Source organism: Cricetulus griseus, assembly GCF_003668045.3.
Source record: "Cricetulus griseus strain 17A/GY chromosome 1 unlocalized genomic scaffold, alternate assembly CriGri-PICRH-1.0 chr1_1, whole genome shotgun sequence".
Taxonomy (NCBI): Eukaryota; Metazoa; Chordata; class Mammalia; order Rodentia; family Cricetidae; genus Cricetulus; species Cricetulus griseus.
In genome coordinates, this window is record NW_023276807.1 from 101,186,572 (window position 1) to 101,207,287 (window position 20,716).

At 43.5% G+C, this 20,716-nt stretch overlaps 1 protein-coding gene across 5 annotated transcripts in view; it reads right to left on the reverse strand.

Annotated features, from left to right (window-relative positions):
• Positions 1-2,375: 2,375 nt before the first annotated feature.
• Morc2 (MORC family CW-type zinc finger 2) overlaps positions 2,376-20,716 on the reverse strand; it is a 38,512-nt gene continuing 20,171 nt past the window's right edge. For 4 of the 5 annotated variants that reach the window (XM_027387289.2, XM_035452211.1, XM_027387290.2 and 1 more), the window contains 21 exons: positions 19,709-19,817; positions 16,972-17,131; positions 16,749-16,860; positions 16,141-16,266; positions 15,537-15,616; positions 14,630-14,712; positions 14,357-14,442; positions 13,134-13,274; positions 12,893-13,047; positions 12,626-12,754; positions 12,043-12,148; positions 11,265-11,397; positions 9,314-9,388; positions 8,847-9,227; positions 8,192-8,323; positions 7,757-7,811; positions 7,099-7,240; positions 6,738-6,974; positions 6,547-6,640; positions 4,699-4,887; positions 2,376-3,923 (listed from right to left, as the gene is read on the reverse strand). In XM_027387289.2, coding sequence (XP_027243090.1) covers positions 3,855-3,923; positions 4,699-4,887; positions 6,547-6,640; positions 6,738-6,974; positions 7,099-7,240; positions 7,757-7,811; positions 8,192-8,323; positions 8,847-9,227; positions 9,314-9,388; positions 11,265-11,397; positions 12,043-12,148; positions 12,626-12,754; positions 12,893-13,047; positions 13,134-13,274; positions 14,357-14,442; positions 14,630-14,712; positions 15,537-15,616; positions 16,141-16,266; positions 16,749-16,860; positions 16,972-17,131; positions 19,709-19,817 — 2,794 coding nt within the window. In that variant the 3' untranslated portion in view covers positions 2,376-3,854. The remainder of the gene's footprint in view (positions 3,924-4,698; positions 4,888-6,546; positions 6,641-6,737; positions 6,975-7,098; positions 7,241-7,756; positions 7,812-8,191; positions 8,324-8,846; positions 9,228-9,313; positions 9,389-11,264; positions 11,398-12,042; positions 12,149-12,625; positions 12,755-12,892; positions 13,048-13,133; positions 13,275-14,356; positions 14,443-14,629; positions 14,713-15,536; positions 15,617-16,140; positions 16,267-16,748; positions 16,861-16,971; positions 17,132-19,708; positions 19,818-20,716) is intronic. The other variant, XM_035452213.1, reaches the window with a different exon arrangement.

Below are 20,716 nucleotides of genomic sequence, written 5' to 3' on the forward strand. Positions count from 1 at the left end.
AGTGCCCACTGAATAACCCCAAGGCCAAGTGTAGTGCCCAAACTACTGGTGAGGCATCTGGGAGGGGCACTGAAAATCTAGACCTTAAGAGGGGCAGGAAGAACAGTAAGTCACAGTAGCAGAGTAGAGCTGGCTACAGTTGTAAAAGTAAAGGGGACTGCAGAGAACCCTGAGAATCCTCCAAGTATCCCAGGAAGGTCCAGAGGACATGAATCTTCATGACTCTTGCCCTCTCAAGCGTAGACAACCCCCACCTTCCAGGTACTAGCCGACAACTGCTGAGGATGAGCACCCTAGGAAATGGCACATGTCTTGCAGAAGCTGCATGGAAGCCCAGCCCTCCCTTTGGGACAGATGAAGCTAACTAAATAGATGGCCATGATGGCAGTCCTGGGAAAAGCATGCCCCTAATGTGGGCCACTCTGTAAACTGCTGAAGGCCTACAGTAGAGCTGGTAGAGTGTAGAGAATCCTACAAGCAAAAATGGAGAATCCAAACAGTAAGAGGTTACAGGTCCTTATTCCAGCTTCAACCTACAGCTCCAGACTTTTTAGAAGCACTGGCTAAATTTCAAGTGGGAACCTGTCCTTGTGGCTAATTAAACGGAAAGATCTGCCATGCAGAGGGAATAAGGAGCCAGAGTAGAGTGACCTGTTTACCTTGCAAGGAAGTTTCTGCTGAAGCCAGCAGTGGCCCTGGCACCTGACAGGTTACTGAAAACGGCAACACTCTGCCTCACTACTCATCTTTGTAGAGAGGGTCCCTGGAATAGTGCAGGGGAACTGGCAGTCTGAAGGCAGAACCTGTTGGGAGTCCTGCTTTCTGGGTCATCAAAGTGGCCCTGCAGCTGCTCTGAGAAGCCAGTGCAGTGTGACTGTTAAAACATGAAGCCTTCTAGGTTCCATCTCCAGTGAAGTCCAGAACCTTGCAGTAGAATTCTCAGGATGTTTCAGGCTCACCCAACCCTGTTGGATGATCTTCCAAATAGGGGTCAAGTAGCCAGTGGAGGCACAAAGCACTCAGGCCAAATTTGAATTCTGTGCAAATGGCAAGTTTGGAGTCTTATCAAGCTTAACTTACTACTCATCCCTAAAGGTGCCAACTATCAGCCAGATGCTGCTAACATGGGGAACATGAGCCTATAAGATAAAAAGCAGTGTCTCAGACAAATGAAAAGAAGAAACCAGAAGTTTCCTCAGCTTGTACTAATTCTTAGAAAACAAGTGTTATGTCTTTGTCTTGACCTGGTTGTAGACAGCATTTTACTCTCAAATGGGGTTGGAAATCCTAAATCCTACTAAGACATTTTCCTGAGGATTTTGCAAACTCATGATTTACAAAAAGATCCCTACTCCTAGATTCAGAACTATATATACCTCTACACCAAAAAGCCTGGGCAAGTCAACCAAGTGCTCAGTCACATTAAAACAAAACCACTTGTGGAGACACCCACAATTAATGAGTTGAAAACAGAAGTTGCTGGAAGCAGAATGGGAATGAATGTATCTGATAGTCCTTTCTGGGACTCACCCTCTATATGAATATAATGGATAAAGGCACACATATACCACAGCTTTCTTCACAAATGTTAGAAATATGAGTGTTAACCGGGCAGTGGTGACACACACCTTTAATCCCAGTACTTGGGAGGCAGAGGCAGGCGGATCTCTGTGAGTTCAAGGCCAGCCTGGTCTCAAAGAGCAGTTCCAGGACAGCCAGGGCTATTCACAGAAAAACCCTGTCTCCAAAAAAGGAGAGAAAAAAAAAGTGTTTACACATTGTTACATGACAGTATACTCAAGATAATGAAATGTTCTGTGATGGTTCATAACAAAGTAAACTCATACTAGTCATACTAAACTCATTCGGAAACAATGTATGATGTACTTGGCGGGCAAAAAAAAAAAACCCAAAACAAAAAAATTAAGGAAACTAAGGGCAGATGTGTTACTGAGTGTCCAGGATGACTATTCCGATCTTCAGGGAGAACTTGGGGATCAGGTAGAGGAAAACCTTGCTTTTTATGTTCAGCCTTTTCTAGTATTTGGATTCTTACCATGTCCACTTGTCACTTAGCATCTTCAACCCCACCCCTCTCCTTTAGAGCCAGTGGATGCCTTATCAACCAGTTCCAAGGTCAGTTATTTCATGATGTTCCCAGGAAAGACCCTATTTTTATCTTGCCATCAGAACAGTAGGACCTCTGCCTGAGGAATAGGCAGCATTCAGAAAAGCTGAGGTTGGATTTAGTACATCCAGAAAGTTAAAGCTAAAACATCTAAGAAATGAAATTGTTGTGTGTCTGTAGATATCAAGAAAGTGAAACTAAAAAAAAAAAAAAAAAGTGGAGATGCAACAGAATGAAGAGAAAGGCCTTGTATTTCACATAAGAATGTATTGAACTCAGGAGTCAAGAATTTCACCAGTAGAAATTTATGGTAACACATTTTGATTACGTGTGTAGGCTTAAAAAAAAAAATTACCTGCCAATAAAAATGCAGGACCAATTTTCTTTTAAACAGTGGGTTTACAGACAAAAATGGACCACACACTGCCTGGATAGGGTCAACAGAAAGTTGGATTGGGAGGTTATGTGCACCAACTCAGGAAACCCATTTATTGGAGAATGTTCCAGAGAAGAGGACTACTTCTGAATGATACTCCCCCACAAACAACCCTGCATCAGGGATTGCCTGATGAGATAGTCTGGGGTAGCCTAGAACCCAAGCAGGCACTTCTAGCCACATGTGCACAGTTCCCTCACCACCACTTCCCCATCTTCTGCAAACACCATGGGACTTGGGTAGATGGAGGAAACAAATCCCAATGTGGTTTGGATCAAGAATACAAAGTCACAGCTGTATCTTCAGTGGTCTTCAACAGGAGTGAAGAATTGGCAGGACTGGAACCAGAATTCTCCCAATGGCCATCAAATGAAGCTCTTGCCCTTCTGGCTCTGAGTAGTTGTCTGAAGCACATGGTTCCTCCTCCTCACTGTTCCAGAGCATAGGAGGTGCTGGTCTCTCTGGAACCCACAGAGGACGCAGTAGAAAAGCAGCAGCAAAGGCTCTCTAGGAACTAGCACCACTGAGGAAGCCTCCTCTTCCAGAGAGATCTTTTACACCTGCACACCCTGAGAATCTTAGGAGTTCAACATTCAGAGTGCTATCCAGTCCAGCAATCTGACCAGTCAGAGCTGTCTACACTTGAGCTTGGACAGTGTGGCTGACTCGGGCAATGGCTCCTTCATCAATAGAGTAGGTGGTATGCTGGGAAATCTGAGCATCAAGAATCATCTCAACACTGTCTGGGTATGGCCACGGCCAGGATGACTCTGACAGCTGCACAGGAGCCTACAGACCTTCACAGCCCTGACTGGACACAAGGAGATCAACTGTTACAAGGAGAGTCTTTCTTGGTACTGGGCCTGCTTTTGATGACCCCCTTATGGGTCTTGTAGATCTCAGTCCCTGGGGTCATGTATTTTTCATGTCCCATTGTTGATCCTCTAGGAGAAAAATCACCCTGCCCCTGGAGCCTCTCCAACTCAGGATGGTGCTTGCTTCATACTATCCTGAGGTGCCAGGAGCTCAATGGCTCAGACTCTGTGCCCTTTCCTTAAGAGTCACACAAAAGAATGGTCTCACAGCAGGCATTAACATCTTCTCTTTTAAAAAATAAATATTTATGTAAACTTGGGGAGGAAGATTCAAAGAATCTTCTTCCCAAAGCACAAATGTCCCACATGAGTCAAACCAAGATTAAGTCCACCAACTCACTAATGAAATCCCCCTCCCCAGAAGCTGCTGTGCTGAGAGGCAGGTGTGCAGAGGAGTTATCTGCCTCCAAGCTCCTCAGTCCCCTTTGGTGATGAGGTCCTCAATGTAGGCATCCAGCTCGTCATCTGTGTTGATGTCTATGTCCTAGAACAGAGTGGGGTGGGGGTCAGCTGAGACAAGAAAACAGGTTAGGGGGTGGGACTGGGCAGGAATTCCACTCTGCTATCTCTTGCCCCGCTGTCTGCTACTTGTTCCTGCCCCACTCCTGCCCCACTTCTAAATCTGTTATCCTCTGTCATCACTCATTGTGTAGGTCCAGAAAAGAATGGGAACTTTCTTATCAGGTTCTCTGGTTCTAACCGGCATCCCTCCAACTAACTAGTGTCTTATATTGAAAATTGGACTATGCCACACCCCTCCAATGACTTTCTGCTCTGGGTTCAAACCATATACTTAGAGGTCCTGCCTCTCCTACTATCAGTCTCAGTGCAAGTATCTTGTCAGAGTCCACCCTGAGCATCCTAGTCAAGAGGCTTCCCCAAGTCTTCATGGTACCACCCCATTTGTAGCTCTAGCTTCTCCACCAGCCTGTCCGCAGAGATCAGTCTCCCAGTCTCTACTGTGTAGAAGGACATTCCAGACCCCTAAAGGGCAATATCCCACCACTTCTCCAATACTCAGTTCCACCAGAGACACCAATTAGATAAGCAAGCATTTTGATTATGGTTTAAAGGGTTTTCAAAGCAAACCGTGTGGTCTGTGTGGTCTGGCTGGGGCGAGGCCCAGGCAGCTCTATCACTTCAGCCCTCCTTTCAGGACCCTGAGCAGCCAGGGCTGGAAACAGACTCCTGTGAGTGGATAGAGTCCTGTGAGAAGTTCAGCCCCCTCCCTAGCTTCAATGAGAGGGCTGCTGGCTCACCTCCTGTACTTTCTGCAGGAGTGCTACAATGTTGGTCCTCAATTTCTGTAACTTCTCTTCTGTCTCACGAAGCTTTTTCTCAGAAGTGCGCAAGCTCTCTTCTGAGGCTTTTGCCCGTGAGTCAGCACGGCTTTGGTAGGAATGGCACAGGTTCTGGAGCCCCACCTCATACTGCTTGAAGTACTCTTTCTGTAGAAGGAAATATGATAGGGGCCAAGAAGGGTACTTGTAAACTTCTAAAACCAGGGTAACGAGATCTTAGTGGTAGTCCTTTGGGGATACCACAAGGATGAGGACAGGACACAAATGCACTCAGCCAAGTGCTTAGTAACCTGGAAGGTGGGATCATTCTCCTAGCTCAATCACACCTTTCTAACTCTAGAATAGGATTTCTATATCCAACACAGTGTTAGGATCAAAGATCTACCAAGCATCTACCAACAGCAATTATCCCCAGATTTGTATAGTAAATAGTCGTACAGCAACAGAGCCTTTTATTATGAAGTAGTTAAAAACAATTTTAGGTTGTATCCCAGTATGATGTGCTCAGAAACAGCCACTGAGAAAGAGGAAGTTATTTCCATGGGCAAAACCACAACAGGTCCTGGCTGTCTAATGCAGTCTGAACAACTCTAGCACTTACTTGCTTCCATGAAGCTTGAGTTGCTGCAAGGAGGGGCTTCTAACAGCTGTTTTGCTTACAATCTACACTATGATCTCACACCAGAATGGCAAGAGAAACTTCACATTCTACATAAAAAATATCTTGACTGCACAAAATAAATTTTAAGTCAAATGCAAATATCTTAATTGTCAAAGTACTAGAGAACACCATTTACACACAAGAACAAAAATGAACAAAACTGAAAGTTTGGTTTTAGAAACTGCAATCAGAAGATCAAAGTTGTGTACTAGCACCAGTAACTACTTTTACAAAAAGTACAAGCTAGGTGTTATTTTTAGACTGGGACAGACACACTGATTCTGTTCTGGGCTGAGTGGCAGTACCTGCTGAGGTCCTTCTGTACTCTGGCTTTTGCTTTGAATTTTACAAATTGATGCCAAAAGTAACAAGTCAAAGATGTTTGTTCTCTGAGGACCTCTGGAGAGTCCAGTCTAAACAAGGGCAAAAGCCAAAACCTGGGCTGGGCTTACTGTGAGATAAGAATGTGACAGGACTCATGCTATTAAAGATGCCCTCATAAAAGGCAGGGCAGCAGACAAAAATCAACTTGTACGTTTCTGTAAATAAAGCTTTATTCCTTGATGGACTGCCTCTGGATACTTTCATGCTATAATTGAAGAACTGAGTAGTTATCAGACACTAGATAGCCTACAAACCCATTATTATTTGCATGGTTCAGATCAACAATTCCTTCAGCTCCAACCATTTCCTACACAAAATGTGGCTGCTCACAAAAGCCTACTGCCTCCTCTTCAGACAGTTCCTTGCACTTACAAAAGCAGTTCCCTGCACTTACAAAAGCAGGCACTTATTAAAGTCCTAATTGTTTTTTGGTTAGGTTTTTGTTTTTTTTTTTTTTTTTTTTTTGGTGTTTTTCCCTCTCTACCAAGTTGCCAAGGCTCTCTGGCCACTGCCACAATGTTCATTTCTCTCAGGCTTATGGCCAGCTACCTACTAGCAGCAACTCCACCTCTAGCAAATCTTAAGATGTCAGAAGCAGAAAGACAGCAGAATCCACTGGGCTACCATGAGTCCTCATGCTCATCTCAAGACACCACCAGCTTCCCTCTTCCTCTCTCTAAGTCTCAAATTCTAGGTATATTGAGATGGTAATAAGCATGAGTGAGCAACTGGGTGTACAAACCAAGTCAGGCCAGACTCACCAGAGGAAAAGATATTAGTTCTTCTGAATTCATAGCACTCAGCTCCTTCTTGGAGATGGGGAAACTCGGAGGCAAGAAATATCGCAAGCAGTTCCTAAGTAGCAAAAAAAGGAAGGATAGGAACTCAGAATAGCATGGGAAAAGTGAATAACTATTGCCAGACCTAAGGAAAAGGCTAAAGAAACACAAACCGAAGAATCTGGACCAGGAGGTCAATAGTCTCATGGTTGGTACTTGGGGCAGTGGTGTCAGGCTCAATGGGGAGACCATCAGAAGTAGAGGGCTCTGGCAAGGCCACAGCCTGCTGGGCCACCACAGCCTCCTCCTCCTCCTCTTCCTCCTCTCCACCTTCTTGCTGCGTGTCAGGACTCTGATGCTCTGGAGAAGGTGGCTTCATCAGTCGTACATCTTCACTGCCTTTCTCCACCCTATGGGGGACAAAGTGCTTATCATGTCTGTCCTAAGCAAATAGGCTGCTAAGGACATGAGGGTACCTCCTCCCTTTACCCTAGTTGACTTCTGGTATTTTGATCTCCCAGAAGAGGGCATTACCAGCGGTCTCTTGGTGTTGTGTCTGTGGGCACGTAGTCAAACTTCACTTTCCACCGAACCACATTCTTGCCCATCTCTACAGCTGTGACACGACCTGTGTACCACTCCCGGTTCACACGTACCTCTACATGCAATCCTTTATCTGAGAATTCAAACACAAGTGAGAATCAGAGTACTATATCAATGTTGCCAACTCAGCCAGTTCTGTATTTGTAGTCCCCAGGTGGGAGGTCCCTAAGTATGTACCCTGAAGTTTAACAATGGGGATTCTTCATCTGCCATAGATCCAAGACAAAGGATGAGTGACTTACCAAGGGCAAACAAAGGATTAGTGTCAAAACAAAACATGCAAACAAAACAGCTCCCCCCCCCAAAAAAAAACCCCTCAAGCCAAGCATTATGGCACATGCCTTTAATCCCAGCAATGGGAGACTGAGCCAGAGGATTAAAAGTTCAAGGCCAAACTAAACTATCTAATGAATGTCTACTCAAAAATCTCAAGCATCACAAATGAAGCAAAATGTCATGAAGGGATAGCTGAACCAACTACAGATAGAGACCAAGCCCAGGAAACTGCTAACTTAAGGAGGAAGCTGCTGACAGTGAAGGCTCTATTTCCATTTCCACCAATGGCCAACAGGGACCTCCCCAAACTTGCCTTTCTGAGCCTTCTTGAATTCAGCTGGGTCATCTTCCCCAGCACTGTCTGAGAGCTGTAAGGAGAACAGTCTATTAGAAGTTTCTTCAAAGGCCTCTAAAAAGTAGTCTTTTGTGTTACTGGCCACTCATGATCATCAGCTGTAACATGTCTTCTTATGCTGTTCCTGGTATTTACCCTTCTGCTACCTTTATGTACAGAACAGCAGGAAAGAGACACATTTCAAGTGATTCCAGGCCCCAAGATGTACACCAGTATATACTGGCCTGTAATTAGAACAAATCTCAAGATCCTACCTGGCCTCATGTTTCTAATTGTCTAGGTAATAAGAGTCCTTGAGAGGTCAACTAGGCTCAAAGCCTCAAGTCATGAACACCATGGGGACTGGCACCTGTCCAGGGAGGCAATCCCTGTGAACCTCATGTGACCACCCACCTCACTTGCTTCCTTCTTTTCCTCCTTCACTGCAAACTTGCCCCGTTTGCATCTCTCTTTCCTCTTCTCAGCTTCTTCTTCAGCCTCTTCCTCATCAGAGACTGCAAGACTCCGCTTCCGACCTGAGGTTGCCTAGAGCAGAAGGGTAGAAGCATAAAGAGACCCTGTTCAGCCTCCAAAATGCAGGAAGATTTTGCGTGGTCTAAAGGAACTATTTTAAGGAGTTTATGTCAATTCCTACTTTGAATTACTCAGTATATACATAAGCAACCTCCTGGTCCTTACACTATGTGGACTTCTGACAATAACTGTCACAAGAGAAGCCTCTCTCAGTTTAACCTGCTTAGTTTAGTCAGCTGAGACCTTGACATACAATGACCCCCGCCAGAATTTACCAAAGCCATGTCACCAAGTTACAAACTATGCCCATACCATAAGAAACCAGTGGAGCTGACTCAAGTTTACAGCAGACCAAGGTTGGGTCAGCTGGGTAAAAAACTCACTGTGTTTCTGAGCAAGTCTCTTGTTATATAGGCTCCTCCTCTTTGAAGGTATCAGAAAAGCTTTATTCAGTGACCCTAGATTTTCCTAGTGTAACACTCTTTCCTACAATACTAACAATGAGCTGGAACATGAAGGAAGCAATGCATCTCACCATAGAATGTTTAACAGGTGGCTCTGGCTTCTTGACCACTGGAGACTTGATGGCTTTTTGAGCAGGGACCTCCCGAAGGTTCTTGGAGTTGGGGAGTAGAGAGGGTGGCGAAGGCTGCACAGGAGGGGTAGGTCGGGGTGTAGTCTTGATGGGAGGGTTTGCAGGCTTTCGGGGTGCCTCAGCTGGCTGGAGCAGTCTAGAAGTACTCATTTCTCCTCTGGCTGCTGGAGCAGGCAGCTTTGGGGAGCTGCTGATAACCGAAGCCTTTCGGAGTTGGCTAGTTGGTCTGGGAGTTTGAATAGAAGGGGGTCTGCTAGGAGCATTCTTGATCACTGCAGGTAAAGGAGGTGACCGAGGACGCTGAGGTCTCCTCACAGGTTCCTAAAAAAACCCACAGACAGTGGGAACATTGATCCTTGCTTAAGACACCAGAAGAGCCCCGCCTCCCTTATGTCCCTGGGCTTTACTTCAGTGGAAGGTCTGGTAGTCACTTCTAAGGGCAATTTCTTCAGGTCAGCTTGTGAGCGGATGGGTGTGGTTTTCTGTAAAACAAATGTAATGATGAAATTGTAATCTTTTTGGACCCTCATTGTGTGCCAGGGACAGTGACCAGTTCTATTTCTGAAAGCCTTCTATTATCACTAGGAAGGCAATATATGTGTGGATGCATAATATATATATAATATATATATATAATATATATATATTTAAAAAATATGTCCTTTGTAACTGATTTAGCAACTGAGGGAACGGGGAAGTCTTTAAAATTTCTAAAAAAGAAACCAAAACCGGTGGGAAAGGACTGGTGAGGGAAAGTTGGCATGAGACCAGAGAAGTAGGTAGAATTCAACATGCTTAAGACATTTCCAGTTAGTAAGTATAGTGCACTGTACAGACACAGAGAAAGGAAATACTTTTGTAACAAATATGACATTGGGAGCTGTAGAGAGGGTTTATTGGTTAAAGGTGCAGGTTGGTCTCTTAGGGCACCAGAGTTCATGACCCATCACCCACAACAAGTACCGATGCTCCCTTCTGGAATCCACAGGCACCTGCATATATTCCATGCATGAACTCATGCACATACAGACAGACCCAATTTTAAAATAATAAAAATAAATCATTTAAAAAAATGAAATCATGAAATATTGGGAACATTAAGTTCACATGAAAATTTGATCACCCTTAAAAATAAAATTAATCTTTGCTTATCAAGTTTGTAATATAAAGATAATACTCCTCTACATTCTGGTAAAAAGTACAAAATGGAGGGGGTAGGGGAGAGAATTGACTGGGAGGAGATGAGGGAGGAACAACTGCAGTTGGGATATATATATATAAGAGAAGTAATAAAAAAATGCAAAACAATGTATCTTCTGCAAGATAATTTGAGAATTTTTAAAAAAATTTAAATTAGAAACAAGCTTGTTTTACATGTCAATAAGAAATGAATACTTTTTTTGGGGGGAGGGATCTGAGGCAGGGTTTCTCTGTGGCTTTGGAGGCTGTCCTGGAACTAACTCTTGTAGACCAGGCTGGTCTCGAACTCACAGAGATCCGCCTGCCTCTGCCTCCCCAGTGCTGGGATTAAAGGTGTGTGCCACCACCCCCTGGAGAATTTTTTTTAAAGCTTTAACATTTTTCAAACTCTTTTCCAATCTCACAAATTTGCATTAAAAATAATATATGCATATATTATATATACACAGGATGGCTCCCTGTGACTACTAAAAATTATAGAGATTTTTAAGTATAGGCACTCATGCAAAATTGGAAAGAGCTACTCCAGAGAATCTTAAGTCTAAGATCAGCCTGAACTTAAGGTGAACTCAGTGAGACTTAAATAAAAAAAATTAAATATAAAAATAAGTGAAATAAAATAAATTAAAAAATAAAAATAAATAATAAAAATAAATAAAATAGGCTGGGAGGCAGAGGCAGGCGGATCTCTGTGAGTTTGAGGTTAGCTTGTTCTAAGAGTGAGTTCCAGGACAGCCAGGACTACCCAGAGAAACCCTGCCCCAAAACACCAAACAAACAAGGAAAGGGTTAGGTATATAGCTCAGTGGTATAACTTGTCTAAAACATACAAAGTCCTAGTTTAATTCCCGATAGGAGGAGAAAGGAAAAAAAAAGTTATAAAACGGTTGAGTTAATAGTGATTTCTTCTATGATAGGATATTTATTTCCTGCAATGCTTATACATTCTAAATACATCGGACCAATTTGGATATATAAACAAAATAGTTTGTTACCTAATTAATCAGCAAGGTGCACTGGAAAAGTGTTTGAAATTCCTGGCTGGAAAACCTTGGTGGGAATACATGGTGAGTGGAAGGGACAAGAAAGTCACTGAAGGCTTCTATGCTGGACAGACTGCTGACACAGACACCCACTTGCCCATGACTATCTATATACCTGAAGAGCTTCTAGCTTTTCCTGTTGCTGGCGAATTTTCTCTGTCAGCTGCTTCTGCTTTTCTTCCTGTGTCTTTAGGTCCTTTTTTAATGTCCCCAAGGGAACCTTCTGCTTCTGTTCAGAAGCTTCACAGCTGTAAAGAGAAGAAACTGGTGGCAAAACAAGATTCCAACAGGACAGAGACTTGCTGTCTTGCAACCACCACAGAGCTTCCAATGTATAAAAATGGTATGTGTTACAGGACAACATTTATTCCTCCTTCTTGGGCAGCAACCAGAGATGTGAAGCTATGGAAACACTGACCTCAAAAAATACCCTAAGAGTGGAAGGTACAGTGGTGGGCTTAATGAATGTTGGTTAGCTTTAAATGTCAACTTGACACAGCCTACAGTCATCTGAGAAGAAAGCCCAGATTGAGTAATTACCTAGATCAGACTGCCCTGTAGGCATGCCAAGTTTGTTAGGGGATGCCTTGCTGAGTGATATGGGGGGGTGGGGGCGCCCAGCCCACTATGGATGGTAATATCCCAAGGCAGTCTTGGGCTGTTTAAGAAAGCTGGCTAACCCTGAGCCTGAGTTACTGAGACAGTACACAGAGTTTCTTCATGGTTCTACTTCAAGTTCCTGCTTGAATTCCTGCCTGACTTCTCTAAATGATGGACTGTACTTGGAAGTATAAGCCAAATTGCTTCTAGTCCTGATGTCTATCACAGCAACAGAAAGAAAACTACAGCAAGGAGAGAAGAGTAATCACAATCCTTGTTGAAGAAAGGCTCACCGGTCCTGCTCAGGATCGGGGTTCATAGAGCAAACCCAAGTATCAGGATAATCTTTTTCTACTGAACTCAGCTGGAAGGGGAGGGTCCTCCATTTCAGACACAAATCTGCAAGAGAAAAAAACACCCCTCCCTACAGGTCAGCCACACCTATCAACAGTTACTGGAAGCCAGGCTCCTCACTGCTAGGACCCCAACAAGTATGTCCTGGACTTTCAACACTCTTCATCTATTATTACAAAACTGATTCATTCACTTTATGGACAGACTGATATCTTAATGCCATCAGCCCTTCCTTGCTCTAGGCTCAGTCATTTATTCATACCAGATATAACATGGCACCAAACTTACTGAGCCTGGCCCAGCTGTGGTGTGAAATGTCTCCAAGGTGGGCTGACTGTCTACCTCATTATGGAGGAACTAGCACAGCCTCAAGACTGTGCTCACAGAGCCACTACCAAACAAATCCTATTCCTGGTGGAACCCAAGTTTATGAATATTAATCAAGTCAGAAGAAGACCAGCATGAGGCTGAAGAGAAGAGTATCATTATAGCAGTCTGGAGAATTCCCACCACTCAACTCACCACACTGGATAGTGGTTGGTATTTCCATAGCCCTCCGACGTTTGAAACGAAGCTCACTGGATGGGGGTTGGTTCCAGTTGGCAGAAAGGTAGCCAAATTCATCCCAAAACTTAATGATTCCACGCTGAGCTAGAAGGCAAATGCCCACATATTACATTAGAAGCAAGCCTCACTGTCTTCCTAACTAAACTCACCCTCTCAAGCCATAAAAGCATCTTAAGGCTCAAGATAAAAGAGAGGCTGAGGCCTGGTGGCTGGCCCCATTACCAATGGCGATGTCCTTCCAGTACTGTGCCAAGTGTTCCCCCATTGCTCGAAGTAGATGCCGGTACTCCTTAGCATCAGCGAAGTCCTGCTTGTTATGTGTAGGCTCCAGAACCAAGTAGGGCACATCAACAACCCCAACAACCCCACCACATGCCCTGCAAGGACAAAGAGGTCATGGCTGTAATCAAAACTTTTCTGCCATGCACCCTGGGCTGGAAAACTCTCCTAGAGCAGTACTTACATGCCCCCTTCCAGCTGTGGGCCCACTTTCTCATACATCTTGATCAGACGGCTACAATTGTAGATAAACATGCCATCTAGGTCCCGATGTTCAATATTGACCCCAAAAACAAAATTCAGTTCCTTGGGTTCTTTGAGTGCTCTAATAAAGACAAGGAAAAAAAAAAAAAAAGGTTAAGCCTATTAACTCATTAATACAAAAACAACATGGTGATAAAGATGTGTTAAGCTTTTTGAGACAAATTAAAATTTCCATTTCCAGTCAATGTGTGATGCTAGACTTGATAAGGATCTGTACTGTTCAGTGACCCTCCATATAAACACAGAATTCTGGTTTTTTTTTTTTTATGTAGCAAAACAGGGATGGATTTAAATATGAATGTGTTATTGTGAAACTGCCACAAATCTCTGCAGAGAGAGCTAGATAGAATAAACATAACATTATAATCATACCTTCATACCTTCCTTAAAATCCCAATTATGTAACAGCAATAGTTCAGTTTGTTTTATTTTGTTTTTAAGACAAGAGTCGCAGAACTCACCAGCTGGTCTCAAACTCACAGAGAGCCACCTATCTCTACCTCCCAAGTTCTGGGATTAAAGGTATTCACTATCATGTCTGGTTTATGTAACAGTAATAGTTTTAAAGACAAAAAATTAACAAGAATATGTGAGAGAAGACATGCATATGACATGTCAAGAAAATCTTGGGACAAGTTAGAGTGAAGTGACCTGAAACTTCCTCCTGTGGTAAGGAAGCAACCTGGAGTCTAGCTAGGAATTCATGCCCTAGAGCCCGAGAAGCTCTACACAGAGTCAGGGTGAGAGACATGATGATTCAGACCCACAACAATATATTCTAAATGAAAAGACACAAAACTCAATTTATAGTATCATTCTACATTTATAACCATTGGACAGAATGAATTACGAACATATAATAAGAGCACATATTTTCAGAATAATAAGGGAGTTTCACATTTTTTATTTAAATGTTTATATATTTCAAGTTTTACACAATGGGCATTTTGTACAACGTTAACAGAAAAGAAAGTAAAAAGGACAGCAGTGTGAGTGAAGTGTTGGTTCTGCCTGCCTTCTGAGGATCAGAATCATCTGATCAGCAGTGATGGTTTTCTCAAAATAAACTTGGTACCAAATGGCAATCTGTTAGTGAAAATGCTACCTAATATTAAAAGACCAAAGGACTGTACAAGTACTCACCGCTGCTTGGCATCTTTGATCCTTTTCTTGACATCAGCTTCTCTACGCAGGGTGATGGCTGTATTCTGGACCTGCCGCAACATTACCTGCAAATATATGACCTTCAGGAGAAGGGAAGAGGTGCTCTATGCTACATTAAGTAATATAAGATTTCTACACTGATGCTAAAACACACCTGAAGGTTATTTCTTTCTACAGAAAAGTGACCTTACTGTTTTTCATTTTACTAAGGTGAGGATACTGGATCCCAATGTTATATATGTTAGGACTTACCCTAGAGTCCCGTGTCAGGTCTCCACCCATGCGTACTTCTAATGTCCGAGCTTTGCTCTCTGCCTCCCGGGCCTTCTCTTCAGCTAAACCCAGAAGAAATCAAAAGTTCAGAACTCTGTCATCCTTCCTTGATCCACAGAGCAGTTCCTGCTGTACAAGAAGTGTATGCTAACAAGGAAAAGGCTACCTAGGGAAGCAATGGCCACATGGGGCAGCCTCTGGGCCTGAACTATAGAATTGTTTCAGAAAAACAAACAAACAAACCCCCCCAAAAAACCCAACTGACATTCAAAACTGTCATGGACAAGATGGTACATGCTTATTATTACAGCACTCTGCAGGCTAAGGCAGAAGGATCATTGAGTTTGAGGCCAACATGAGATATAAAGTAAGTCTATCTCAAATAAAATCATAACCCCAGAGAAAACATTATTTATACTTCATACTTTCTAAGCTTCACAAATGAATTACAGTAGTTAAAAAATTATCCAATGGGAACTCAACCCTCAACATGAACTGGCATGTTAAGAATGCTTTAGACAATCACCCCCACCAAACAGCTGAGAAAATTGTAGTTATTCCTGGAGAGAAACCTTGAGATTTCTGTCCCAGAGTCAGGACAACCTGAAGCAGTATGCAGTGAGATATTTCAACTGTTCTTGACTCTATATCTGGCTTGGTATCTGACTTAAATAAGAGAGTATAGGTTGTGTTTTATGCCACTTCAGCCCTGCATAAAGTCCTATAAGTACTGGGAGGAGAGTCTAGTCTGAGAGACAGTGCAGATGGGTTAGATATGGGGAGAGTTGGAGAAGAACTGGATCCAGGTAGGAGAACAGTCCCAGGGTTTGGATGAAAGCAGTGTCCCCAACTCCATCCCTCCTCCTAACACAGGGAGTAGCATTACCAATCCGTGCTACATGCTCTGCTTTCTTCACTTCCTGTTCTGCTCGAGTCTTGAAACGGCTTGATGTATACTTGTACATTCTGAAGAGTAGAAAAAGCAACCTGAGCACCAAGCAGCAGTGGGGCAGGCAACCAACTTGAGCAGCTCAGGAAGCACCCAGCCTCTTCCTATGTGGTGCTACCCTGGCTCCTCGTAATGAAACAAATCCAAGTTCACTTTAGTAAATGATTCAACTCCTTTCGAATCAATCTGTCCCTGGTCTCCTGATGTGTCTTTGGTGTTCAGCAGGCATCACTAATCTCATAGCTGTAGCAAACCTTGGTAATGAGCCACTGCTTTTCCTTCCCTGTATAGGGTCCTCCCTGAACTTGAGACAAGACAGTGCCATTCTCCACATCTCAGAAGGCACTTCCCTTAACGGGTCTGGCCAACCAACCTAGCAGCCTGCCTGTCACTTCTGTCCTTATCAGGGAGAGGACTCTCTGGTAAACAGGTACAATCAGCAGTGTTAAGAGTCTTCTCACTGCACCACCTTAACATCACCCCAGAAAAACTGCCGCCAGGCCCCATTTCCCAGCCCGTATCATGATAGCTAAGCTCTTACCTGGGCTTATACAGGCAGCAGGAGAGTCTCTTGGTCTGCACCTTGTGTCCATGAATAAAGATCCTCATCCGAGGATCAATATAGAGCACAGCAGCATAGGCTCGGAAGGAGCGTCGCTCTGGCTTCCTGGAGATAGCAGGAACTGAGAAGTACTGTCTCCATACCACAGTAAGCCCAAAGCTATGGACTGATTGCCTCTCTGCAGTTCCTCAACTTTCATTTCATATCCTGGCTTCTCTTTGCACTTTGACCAGGATGGCCCCTCATCATAGGTACTAGGTTCCTGCCCTGTCACATCCCTAGCACAAGTGCCCCACAGACACCTCACCTGGTCCTTAAAGAGAACCCAGGGAAATTTAACCACCACTAGATCCAGGTCTCAGTTTCTTCTGTCAAATCAAAGAGTTGAACAGGGCATCATTAATCTTTGCTTTAGTTTCGCTGAGGAGCCACTATCTGCTATTAAGCAGGTGGGAGGAGCTCTTAGCTCTATAAATACTGCCACCAAGAGAAAGCCAGGAAAGGGACTCTTCCATTTTTCCCTGAAGTCATCTCCTAAGGGAGTAAAGACCAGTTCCAGGGCCTGCCACCCTTCCAGCAATACTCACGTGCCCTCTGGGGAGGTCTCTGCCATCTGGATATCTTTTGGGTTTGAGATTATGTCTAGTTCCGGCTCTCCATTGTCCATGAGCTTGAGATTAAAGATGATCACCAGTGTTCCTGGGGGACAGAAATCCTTTCTCTCTGCCAGCGTACCCTGGCTCACTCCTACACTACTAGAGGCTCGAGAGCTCCTGGGTTCTCTAGGCTACATGTCCAAAACCTACTTACCACTATTCCCGGGAATCTTCATGAACTGAGCCATCACTTGCTCCTCAGTGTGGAAGGGAGAATACTTGTAGACGAGCTCTGTCTCAATGGCAAACTTCTCCACATTGTCTGTGACAGGTTCCCGTGTTCGAGCATTCCAGGTAGGCAATGGAACTATCACCTTTGTTTTGGGTGAGCACAGATAGCCACTGTGACTGGGGCTCCAGAGCCATCTTCCCCAAAACATGCAGCTTTCTTTTCTCTTCAGTTGTGTAGTCTGGCATCAAGTCTGCAGCTTGCGGTCCTTCCCCAAACTCCTATCTATGCTATGCTAGCCTGTGCTTTGGAGGTCTTTGTGCCTATCTGGGATATCTTTGGCCATTTCATTAATTTGGTAAAAATTCTACTTTAACCACTAAGGGAAAATATATTTGCCATTACCTAATGAATCTAGAGATACAAAATATAACCTACAACTCAGAATTCTACTTCCGGGTAAATACCCCCAAAGGAACTGTTGTACATATTTACCAGCATACACATATAGGAATAACCCAAATATTCACTACAGAGTAACTAAACTGAAATATTCTATGGTAATAAAAATGAATAAAGGCACAGCTACAAACATCAACATGGATGGATCTCACAAACACAGTCTTATCTGAAAGAGATACAAGTGAATTTCTATATTGTCAGTCCATGTGTACATGTGTAAAAACTAATACACATATACTAGTGACAAACAATGCCCCCCCCAAAAAAAAGGACATGATCACTCTAAAAGTTACCAGAAGGTGACTTCCCCCAGGTGCACACTGAAAACTACATAGGTCAGGTGTTAATGGGGGCTTTGAACTCTGGTTTATAATTATGGCTACATGTGTGTGTGTGCTTTATGATAATAATTCCTCAACATATATAGAATTTAATTTTATGTCTAATTTAAAAAAAGAAATCCCCTTTCTTCAAAAATCTTCCCTAGTGGCTTCAGCATGTCCTCATCCCTTGCTCAAAGTCAGCAGCCCTTGCAGAGCTCAGCAGGGGGCTGGCTGAAGGGATTCACTCTGTGCAGCAAACCAAATGAAGCAAGAGGTTCAAGCCAACCGCCCCTAAATAAGACAAAGGAATTCAGTATCTTAATGCATGCCTGGGTGATAACTTGTTAGAAGCACCAACACTGCTGGTTTTCTAAGAAGCTTCATGCTGAAATCATTCAGCTACAGGGGCTGGTTTGGACACATTCCTCATGGGCTGAAAATGATCTTATTTTGAAATCTTGGCAGAGTCTGCACTAGAGTACAATCCAAAACAGTGACCTTCTAGCTCCAAGTAAGGAAAAAATTTCATCTAGCTTTTCTACCAAGGGAATCAAGTTCCATTTGCTTTCTGTGAATATGTATCTATATCTTCTATTTTTAAACAGTCCCAGGTGAGTGAGGACAGCACCACTTTAAATTGTAGGCACCAACTTTCATTACCGCTCCTACTTGGCATTTCTCCTTCAGCTTTTATGTCACAAACCTCCCCATTTTCTTCCTAGACTTTCTCCTCATGCACACCTTTCAATGTTGGCCTGCTTGGGTCTCAAGTCCTTTTCTTGTTCCACTTTCTTTTTTAAGTGATCTTATCTGCTACCAACAATCCCAGAGCCTAGGACTGGGGATGTAGCCCCTCCCCCCAAGAAAGAAAAAAAGAGATAATGTCCCCAAACTCCAGGCACAGACTTTACTTGCATGCCCCAAACTAGTTTACATTGTCCTCTCTCCATATTGCCCCTCTTCCATTCATTTTCCAGGTAATGGCCCATTACCCCCAACTGCCACAACAGAACTTGCAAGTCTCTTTAATCCTTTCCTTTCCCACTCCAATAATCAATACTGCACTAGTGTGTCTCATACTCTAGAAACTTTTTTTTTTCACCTCCCAGCTTGATACCATAGTCAGGACCTCTCAGGTGGTCCACTCAAAATCTTTCTAATCCAAACACTTTAAAGTAACCACACAGACTTTTCTAAAGAGATTCTGATACTAGGAACTGCTTGATTAAAATCCCATTCACTCAAACAAGGCCCTGAGCATTAGCCCAACTTGGCCACACCCTGTTCTCCAAAGACCACTTCTCTCCCCAGCATCAACCTCAGGAACTTAAAAAGGATGTTTTCACTGACTCAAGACTCCTTCACCAGGCAACATTTCTGAATACCTCAGCCCAGGTTGTCTTCCTGTCCTATCTTCTAGAAGTTACAGCCTCAGTGTATCTCTCTCCAAATATGCTGAATAGGGTAACAAATGGCATTTAGTATTTGAACAAATCAACTGAGTGGATAAATAAAAATGGTAGGAAAAGGTACCTGTTTTAACATCAATTAGTTTACCACAAATCTATCCTCAGATCTAAACAGGACCACTACAAATTCAATCACTGCTAACCAACACAGAAGAAGAGATTGAAATTCTCAACTGGGCAATCTACTTATAGAACAGCTACGAATTTCTTTCTACACATCCCAGATCCCCTCTCAAGCTCTAGTCTCATTCTCAGAAACAGAAAAGCTATTGTCTGAAATACCTTGAAATTTCACTTTCTCTCTCATAAAAATATGATCTGCCTTACCACCGTCCAATCTATGCATCCACCCATCTCATCCCATAAGAGCAGGCAAGTGCTCCAATTCTACAACTCCAAGGAGCTTAGAACCATAGAAAAATCCAGTAAATGACTTGTGTCAACTCAAGCCACAAGGATAAAACCTACTTCATCAATGCCTTCTTCCTCATGAAAGGTACGAGAAAGGAAGAGGCAGGTCATGGTGTCTTCTTTCTTAGTGAAGAGGATAAAATCCTTCCCAATGCGCATTGAGCCCCTGAAAGGCAAACAGGAAACAGATCATTTTCCCAAGGACTCAAAGCTCATCTAAAAAGGGAGAACACATTCTGGGCACAACTGAGCATGACCAAAAGGGTCCCTGGGGAGTCCCACAGCCCTTGTCCCCTTCCCACTCAGTCAGCACTCCTTCTGTGCCTTCCTAATGGTCTCTAATTCCTTAGTCTATAACCTCCTTGAGCAAACTTCCCTTCCACTCAAGGTTTTTCACCATCCTTCAAAAATATATTCACTCAGACCACAAGCCCCAGGTTAGTTTCCCTCCCAGCTTACTGCCACAACCATAACAAGTAAACCTGCTTGAGTTCTAGGTTAATGGGGTCCTCTATGACACCATCAAGTTCATCTCCAGTAGTGGACACCTTGATATCATCTTCCTTTTGGGCAACATCCTGTTCCTATCCTGTCCTTCACTAACATAGAATCCCTTCCTGTCTACTGTCAAGAGAAGAGTCAAAAGAGAGTCTCATAAGTCTTTCAAAAACCAGCATGAATTCAACATTTATCAAAACACAACTGATTTTTTTTTTTCTTTTGGATGCAAACTACACGAGGCTTTATTGTAGTTGTTTAACGAGCTAACCCCATGTTACCTCGGGTCTTTCATCCACCCACCATGGCGGATGGCTAGCAAAGATGGCTCGAAGCATCTGCATAGAGATCTTATAGGGCAGTGTAAGGGGAGTATCTAAGGGTACGCACAGGCTCAGGATTGGTGTGGCTCCAGGCTTGGAGGGTTTGCCCTGTGTTGATTGATCAACTGGTTGTTATGGCCCATAGGCCCTCCCAGGGTGGTTGTTACGCTCTGTGAGTCATTGCAAACACAACCGATTTTTGATCAAGCCATCAGGCCCAGCTCAAAAGTTGATCTTTAAAAAT